The sequence below is a fragment of the Bombyx mori genome, chromosome 12, assembly GCF_030269925.1.
Source record: "Bombyx mori chromosome 12, ASM3026992v2".
NCBI lineage: Eukaryota > Metazoa > Arthropoda > Insecta > Lepidoptera > Bombycidae > Bombyx > Bombyx mori.
The window spans coordinates 13,297,863-13,307,351 of record NC_085118.1 but is presented as its reverse complement, the minus strand read 5'-3'; the positions used below and the strand labels follow the sequence as shown (position 1 = coordinate 13,307,351).

The window sequence follows — 9,489 nt, the reverse complement described above, 5'->3', positions numbered from 1 at the left end:
TTTTTTTTATTGTCTTTGTAAGTAGACTAGCATACGGCCCACCTGATGGTAAGTGGTCACCGCCGCTCATGGACGTCAGCAATGCCAGGGGCAGAGCCAAGCCGCTGCCTACCATTATCCTCAGCTTATAATCAAATTAGCAAAGTACTTACGTCAGGCTTGTACTTCTTGGCGACGAGGTTCTTGTGATGCTCGGGGAAACGCAAGTCAATATCTGAAGTTGAGTCGGATGGGCAGCTGAACATATGCTCTCCATCGCACATGCAGCGCTGAGACAGCTGGTACTCGCGGCTGAAGGCGGCCGTGTTCTCGAACTCGCTAATGCATCCCTGGTCTTCTGCACGACGGAAAATAGGCTCAATATAAGGCGCTGGTTTGTCATCCGTCTAATCCAAGAGATAATTCGTAAAGTCTTTTAATTATATATTATAATTTGCGTAATTACTGGTGTTAGGACCTCTGGTGAATCCGCGCGGGTAGGTACCACTACCCTGCCTATTTCTGCCGTGAAGCAGTAATGCGTTTCGGTTTGAAGAGTGGGGCATTCGTTGTAACTATACTTATACCTTTGAACTTTTATCTCACAGCGAGTGGCGGCATTTACTTTGTAGATGTCTATGGTCTCCAGTAACCACTTAACATCAGGTGGGCCGTGACCTCGTCCACCAATATAAGCAAAAAAATATATTGGCTATTAACTTTAGTATTTATCACACACTTCATCATACCTGTGTATCCGACGGGGCATGGATTGGGCGGGTTACAATACGCGGGCAGAACAGCGTCAGTTTTCACCATTTGTCGGTTAGGGACCACGCCCGATGGTCGGAGACGCTGCTCACCCTCGCCAGCACCGCCTGTTACGTACTGATGGCCCCACAACGAACTGAAAATTGATCTTCGTCAAACACAGTGTGTGGACATCAAAGAAAATTTTAATGTTTTGATTGAGTCATGTGATTGCGGTCAGCAAATACTTTTAATATATACTTTAAATACAGCAAGAACAGTGCTTCGCAGAATCTACCACTGGATCGGAAACGCGACCCACTGAGATGATTCGGCGAGAAACTCAGTCGGCTGTGTCTTTGGGTTAATTTACTCGTCAAGCCCTTCGTCGCAAGCGACGGGTTCGACGAGAACGGTGACCGGTGCTTGAAGTACCTAGAAGCACCGTTAGTGGATCGGGAGGATCCGAGATGACGTGTTTTGGGCGACGTCGAATGCTTTCCATTCTGTCCGCAGGATCGGGAATGTAGTTACCGGCGGCCACGATGAGAGGGTTCTCGTGTCGTGCCGCTTTATCGAAGTGCAGCAAATACCATTCAAAAGAAACTTTTTGTAAGACGAACATGGAATTTTGTACAGATAATAATTATGTGGATGTTTTTTATTTATTTATTTTTTATTGCTTAGATGGATGTACGAGCTCGCAGCCCACCTGGTGTTAAATGGTTACTGGAGCCCATAGACATCTACATCATAAATGCGCCACCCACCTTGAGATATAAGTTCGAAGATCTCAAGTATAGTTACAACGGCTGCTTCACCCTTCAAACCGAAACGCATTACTGCTTCACATTAATAAATACGACAGTATGTTCACTAATTTGAGATTTTATATACCATTAGTAGAAACATTAGTTCAAGAAAAAGCAAGGTATTAAATTTTTTCTAGTTAAAAGCTTAACGCGGGTGAAGCTAGAGGGCTAATGTTGTTTTATAATTTAGACTAAGTCCGCCCCTGTACTTTTGGTGGTGAGCTCTTGCTCTAACCTGTGCTGCAAGTACTCTTGGTCGCGCAGGCTGGGGCTGGGGTTCCCGTCGATCAACGAGTCGTAGTCTAGCTGCTCGTTCTCCAGGTCCTTGCTCGCGTGCGCCATCAGGGCGAGATGGCGGTCGCTGGCCGGGAACTCTAGGTAGCTGGACGCCGCGTCGTTGAAGTCTTTGCCCATACGCTCGACTACTTCACGAAGCAAAGTTTCCGTTATTAAATGATCCTGAAAGTTTTCTTAATGTTAACAACTCTTATCTTATTTTGTATTTTCATTCTATCCAAAAAAAAATTTTTTTATTTTTATTGCTTAGTTGGTTGGACGAGCTCACAGCCGACCTGGTGTTAAGTGGTTACTGGAGCCCATAGACATCTACAACGTAAATGCGCCACCCACCTTGAGATATAAGTTCTAAGATCTCAGTATAGTTACAACGGCTGCCCTACCCTTCCAACCGAAACGTATTACTAGAAATAGGCAGGGTGGTGGTATCTACCCGCACGGACTCACAAGAGGTCCTACCACCAGTAATTGCCGCTATAGTTTTATTTTAACCCTACCTAATCGCTGGTAGCCTCAAGGCTATTCCATCGACGCAAGGTGTAGTAGGTGGGCTCACGGGGCTCAACGCAAGAGGCCTTGCTAACATTAGCTCTAGCAAGAGTAGCGTTTCACTGAATCTATCACTGGATCGGAATCGTGACCTATGACGAAGATTCGACGAGAAATTCAGCGGGGCTGTGTCTATGGGCTAAGCTGCTCGTCAACACACATCATTAATTTTACAAGTTCGACTAAAACGGTAATCGGTCTTTAGAATGCCTAAAACCAGAGTCAGAATGGATCAAGAGGATTCAAAAGGACTATACAGTAAGTACCATTAACCTACAGAAAAATCCTCCAATTTCTTGCTTTATATATGCATTACAATGTGGATAACGTTTAACTAAGCTGGTCAAGCGTTACACGTGTGTAATATTCAATGTTCGCTTCGTCTGAGATTTTGCAAAGAGATTTAGCGATATGACCCACTTCCACATTCAACGCCATTAGGACCGAATATCCTCGTAAATCGAAAATTATCGTTCCTTCTGACGTATCGTGGATTATTTCAGATAACTTTATCTGACTGTAAATATTGAAAGGCTCAATAAAGGAAAAATAATCTCGGAACCTTGTAGTGCTCTCGAAGATTTGATTTTAGTGAAAGAGTAATTCAGGAAAAGTGGTTTTTTTTTAAATTTTAAACACAATAAACCTTAATCGGTTACAGCCGCAATTATTACCGCTTAATACAAGGAGGGTGGTAAGCTTCATCGCCATTTTGAATATAAAAAAAAACACGGCGGCTGCTTGTTATTGCCTAATAATACATGAGAAAATTCTAGCTTAAGGCCGTTGAATTCTACATTAATTTAATTACTAAAAAATTAAACTGAACTTAAAAATCAACAAAATATCTTTCAGTGTTTTAGTAGTAATGTAAAAGTTTACAAAACAGTATTGTCGCGCAAGCCCCCATGCCAACAGCACCGTATTTTTTTACTGGGTTGCGATAAAACAAGATTCTATAGATAAAAGTGTATTCACCTTTGCCCCAATAGAACCATGGGGGATAAAGCCCATGGCTGCGACGGTGTTTATCGCCAAAAGTAGCATGGCGTACCGGCCCATTACGAAGCTGCGGACAAAGAAAATAAAATAATACATTATTCCATAGCCTAGTATAGTATAGTATAGTATAGTATGATATTTTGAATCAATTTTTCCTGCGCTTAAAGTATACTTAGTAATGGTAATGTATGTCGTAATACCCCACTTTAGGTTGTTTTCTAAATGAGGTTTGAAAAGAGTCTTTCGCCCTCAAAGGCAATAAAAGTTAATATTCTTAAAAAAATTGTGAGACTTTCAGCCTAGTTGCCATTCGCAGATTGCAATCAAACGCTTCCAGAGTAGTCGCACAATAAGCGATAAAACCACCAAAAAAATAATCCACAATATTAAATATCGTACGCGTGTGGTGGGCGCCTAAGAATACCCCCAACCCAAACTTAGCTCATGGGTGTCGTAGAAGGCGACTAAGAGCCAAAGCCAGATCAAAGCCAATAAAACCTCGGCCCAAGGTCAACAAAAGCATTCCCAAGGAAGGTTGACGTCAGGCAGGCGGCCAGTCATAAAAATTTTGCCAAAACTTAGAGCAACATGAGAAGGAATAAAAAGAAGAGCACCAGGGCTAAGGCGTCCCCTGCAGGCGACGCGCAGGGACAGCACCCGGTCTCTGTGGAAAGTGGACGAGGGTTGTCGCATCACGGGCGGGTGCGACGTAAGACGCAAGCCCAAAATGTGAGAGAGATGAGAATGAGGTATGCAAGCTGGAATGTTGGCAGTATGACTGGGAAAGGAAGGGAGCTAGTAGATGTGTTAAAGAGGAGAATAATAAATATAGCATGTCTGCAAGAGACTAGGTGGAAAGGAGCGAAAGCTAGAGAGATTGGTGAAGGATATAAGCTGTATTATAGTGGAAGTGATGGAAGAAGGAATGGCGTGGGAGTAGTGTTAGATAAGGATTTGAAAGATTGTGTGGCGCATGTCATAAGATCGAGTGATAGGATATAACCGTCAAAATAGTTTGTGAAAGTGTTATTTTGAATGTTATAAGTATATACGCGCCTCAGTCCGGGTGCAAGGAGGACGTGAAAGAAAAATTTTGGCAGGATTTTGATAGTGTTATGATTCGCATTCCAGAGAGTGAAGAGATTTGTATAGGAGGTGATTTTAATGGACATGTGGGAGCTACAAATGAGGGCTATGAAAGGGTGCATGGAGGAAGAGGGTATGACATGTGATGAGACGAAATGAAAATGAGGTTGGTAAGAGAGTGTTAACTATGAATGTGAAAGGATATAGAGAAAGAGGTAGACCTAAGAAGAAATGGATGGATTGTGTGAAAGATGACATGGGTAAGAGTGAGCGAAGAAATGGTATATGATAGAAGAGTATGGAAGGAGAAAACATGTTGCGCCGACCCCAGGTGACTGGGAGAAGGGCAGAATAATGATAATGAATGATGATTACATATCGTTTTAATTATTATAATATTGGAATGTTTTTTCGCATAATCGTATAAGGTACAAGTGAACCGTGACATAACATCATTGTCCGATGTTTTTGTTGATAAAAACACACACATAATATTCAATCCCATTGTGAAACGCATGTGGGTGTGGACGGTATCGAGTGATCACGACCGCGGCGGCGCCGTTTGATGAGCTCGAATTTTGAATGTAAATTAATTTGTAATTCAATTATTGTTTTTTTGTTTTTTTTTTTTTTTCGTACGATTCAACGCCACGGATAACAGATTAGATTATAATGAATTGTTCCTTGTTACTAAGCTACGCGAATTTAAGATTGTATGCGATGAAACTTTTTTTCGTAGAAATGATGTAATCAATTCGTGTGATTAGTGATGGCTGTTCTGTAAGTTTATCCGATCCGGTGCACCGAATGGTAAACAGTCGACGTCGCCCTAATCACGTCATTACGGATCCTCCCGATTCATTAACGGTGCTTTTTGGTACCTCAAGCACCGGTCACCGTCCTCAGTGAACTCGTCGCTTGAGACGAAGGGCTTGACGAGTAAATTAACCCATAGACATAGCCGACTGAGTTTCTCGCCGAATCATCTCAGTGGGTCGCGTTTCCGATCCAGTGGTAGATTCTGCGAAGCACTGTTCTTACTATGGCCAATGTTAGCAACACTCCCGGTTTGAGCCCCGTGAGCTCACCTACTAGTTCGGTGAATCTAGAATAACCCCTCGAGGCTACTAGAATAGGTAGGAAAAAAGTAAGTTTACGTCCTACATTCCATGCATACAATTGGAAAATCGACCTCATGTCTCAATACATGAGGTAGCATTCACGTTGTGATATCTATTGGCTCCGATAACCACTTAACACCACTGGAAAGTGAGCTCTTAAATATTTTCTATAAATAAAAAATAAAAAATGGTATGTTATATATGGACAATGGTTATTTATACAATTATGATTTATAAGAGATAAATTAATAGAAAACTTTTGTTTATGTAATTGCAATTATTATAACCAGTACGTGAAACGTGGGTGAAAGCATATGAAGTATAAATTTAAAAGCATAATAAAATAGGATAAGGACTATACAATGCTTTCCTTCCGTGTTTCTGAGTGGGTAGGTACAAAACGTTCTCTGCTATCGGTGTACTTGAAGTTTACAAATAGGGCTGCGATAATTTCGGATATAAATTCGGATATAAATATACAGAAGTGAAACGATTTCGGATTCGAGGTTCGGTTCGGGTTTTTATGTATAACTTATAAGCTCTTCTTTTTAGTGGCACCCTTCATTGCTGAAGGTCGTGTCCTTGAAAAGCCTTTGAAAGCCTTGCCTTGAAAAGGACTTTTGCACAGTCATCTTCCATTTCGTTCGGTTTTATTAACTTAACTTATAACCTAGCCTCATTAATTTTAAACGTTAGATTCACGTTTTTTATATAGGTATTTAGGATGGAATACGTATAGAACTTAATTTGGTCAAGCTTGACATTCGTCTTTATTGATTGCAGTAATACAAATTGGAGCATCCAAATTTGAGATCGAATACGTAACGATGTACCTAAAAAAAATTTGGACGTGAATTCGGATCGTGAATAATTTCGTAGTGGTTTTTCAACATTGTTCATTTTTACTATCTTTATCTATATTTAAATAAATGAATTGCTGTTCTCGCTAAAACTCGAGAACGGCTGGACCGATTTGGCTAATTTTGGTCTTGAATGATTTGTGAAAGTCTAGAGAAGGTACAATAGGTAAATAAATATGAAAATGATCGAAATTAAATAAAAATAACAATTTTGTTTTTCCTTTGATGTGTCCCCCGTCGGACGGACTCCTTTTGTTTGTTTTAAGTTTATTTTATACAAAAGTTTAGGTCTTCTATTTATCGATTGAGGCACTACAAAGTGTGCCGGGTCAGCTAGTTACTAATAAACATTTATCGTGTACCAGTTTTTGTACCAAACATTTCTAGATTTAAAACTAAATGAATAATTATAGGTGTATAGTTCTTTAAACAAAATCTGCACAGTTTATGCTTTGGATGTTATGATCGGATATCCGAATTAGTCCCTTCCCTATTGTGAATGCATAATGTCAGCATGTTTAAACACGACCGGTCTAGGGCATGCTGCTTGACAACGTGATCTGTACAGGACCTAGGTAGAGGACCTACACAGTGTCCATTCACTAACGTTCATTGAAGCTTTCTACGACCACAGAGCATAGAAATAATAGACGTGACACGAAAAAAAAAATCTGAGTTGAAATTAGAAACTACATTTTGTAACATCTGCGGCTATAAATACTGCAGCGGGATGAAACACAATTTGTCATTTTTTATGTGATGTAATGATGTTTGGAAAAGGTATCAGATCAAAGCGTCACTTTACAATCTTGGTCTGTAACTATCCTTAATCTACAGACGCACTTCTGCAACAGTTTCGTTGGTAATGTTATGAAAAGATATATCCAGAAAACAAGAGTAAAATGAAACCGATTAATAATTAATCAAACAAATATTAACAACAAATTAGTTAGTTAGTTTTTATTACTATGAACTTAGTTATTTTGTTCGACAAAATGGCTCAATAGGGCCAAACGAGACCGAGACCTGGGTTCATTCAATTACTGGACGCTGTAAACACAAACTAAACACCCCCACCCGACTTGAGATATGAGGCCAGATTAGGCAGGACAGTGTTATCAATCCGTGCGGACTCACATTACGTCAACAATTCCCTGCAACGTGATTTCTAAAAGCATTTATTCAGATAAGTCTTAATAGAAATAATACTCTGTATTTTTGAAGCTAATAATCGTAAAACAAACAAATGAATGGCTTTAAAATGGAAACTCTAAAACGCTTGGGGTCAATTGGGGTCTATTCGTATTTAATTTTTTCGTGTCGTTTGTTTTAGATTTGATTAGAAGTTAGACTATTGCTATTAAAGGCTAATAATATTGCAATTTAAAGAATTCTTCGTGGCCTAAAGTACCTACATATGTATATGTCACCCGGTGTACTTGTATCAAGCAATGCGACTATCCCGGCGTTCAAGTCCCGGAGGTGGCTACCAATTTTGCCAATGGAATACGTACTTATGTGAACAAACTACTTCCAAGACGAAGGAATAATATCGTGTAAAAAAATCTAAGCAGCAGATTTTATCATTTGCGTATTAACTCTACGATTAAGAGACGGACTTCAAGTCATAAGATGGGTGTCGGCATTCACTTATGTTTATAAGATTCGGTGACCATTTCACACCAGGAGCGCAGTGAGGTCTTTCGTCCTTCTATGTAATAACAAATTAAAAACAGGACGTAAGCACATTATCAGCACATTTTTTTACTGAGCTGGCTTATCTTAAAATACTAAAATACAGTATTGAACTCCTTCACACAAACTAGCTATTTGTTAATTAAATCCTATAGCGTTTCAAATTCTTTGCCTTTTAGCTCTCCCGCAAGTGACTTTTGTTTCGCTCACTCTTGCATCTCTCTGCCAGGTCAAAAAAAATTGGGAAAAAATCACACACGGTCATCCGCCATAATTTAAGAATCCCTGTGTTATGGATACTAGAGACTGAGGAAAATACTTATATACATTTAAATATATACACATATAGATAATAAATACCCAGATAAAGAACAAACAAATTTGTTCATCACACAAACTTTGTCCGATGTGGGGATCGAACCCAGGACCCTGGATCCAACATCGGCCGCTAACTACTGCACCAGCCACTCAGTTAGGGATGTTCTTTTAAAACCACAAAAATTTAATAATACCGCTTTTGACTGAACGAACACAATCCTTCCACGTTATCGGGCCATCAATCGACGGGCCCGTTGATAAAATTCAGAAGGCACATCAACGCGAGAAAAGAAAAAGTAGTGACGTTATAAAAATGTTAAATTAATTGAGGGTAATAAAAAGTAATAGTTATTCTATGATGTAGGTCGGGCCGGGCACCTGCGCGGGCGCCGCGCGTGGGCCGACGGTCCGTTCCCGCCTCCGCTTTCCTTCATTCACACTGCTTTATGGATGCCCCGGTATTAAATGCAGAACATCATTACAACTTCCGACTCAATTATATTAATACAGCCTGTTTTATCGTAGTCTTTTTTTGTTTGTTTTGTTTTTGGAACGAAGTTCCTTATGGGACGATGCGGAGGGGTAACTTAACCGGGAAAAAACGTTCGTAGCGTAAGATTTTTATTAGTAATGCACACAGTGTACGACTTAACTTTGTAATAACATACAAAAAATAACATATTTTTTATCATTCATTGACCACGATCTCAGAGCCTTCGTTTGCGCAATACACTAACTCTTATGCAAACAACCGTGAATGAAGTATACCACAATAAGTTCGCACGTTACCGGATGACCGTGGGTTGTTGCGAAACCTCCAGTTTTATTTTCTTTATACCTCGAATGGAACTTAAACTTAATATTTTTATAATAAGGAACTTCTTTCCTATCATACCATACCATATTATGTATAGTTTAGAAATCAAAATAAAATTTTGTGTCCTAAAATAATACATACGATAAATTTTATGACTAACTGCACATCACTATTGATAATAATGAACAGCAATTTGCTCCTTC

At 39.7% G+C, this 9,489-nt stretch overlaps 1 protein-coding gene across 2 annotated transcripts in view; it reads right to left on the bottom strand.

Moving 5' to 3' along the window:
* The window catches only part of LOC101736661 (neuroendocrine protein 7B2), a 54,598-nt gene that overhangs the window by 22,073 nt on the left and 23,036 nt on the right, over window positions 1-9,489 (bottom strand). For both annotated transcript variants that reach the window (XM_004926520.5, XM_012690715.4), the window contains exons 2-5: window positions 3,366-3,456; window positions 1,777-2,000; window positions 729-886; window positions 153-337 (exon numbers count right to left, since the gene is read on the bottom strand). In XM_004926520.5, the coding sequence (XP_004926577.1) occupies window positions 153-337; window positions 729-886; window positions 1,777-2,000; window positions 3,366-3,449 (651 nt within the window). In that variant the 5' untranslated portion in view covers window positions 3,450-3,456. The remainder of the gene's footprint in view (window positions 1-152; window positions 338-728; window positions 887-1,776; window positions 2,001-3,365; window positions 3,457-9,489) is intronic.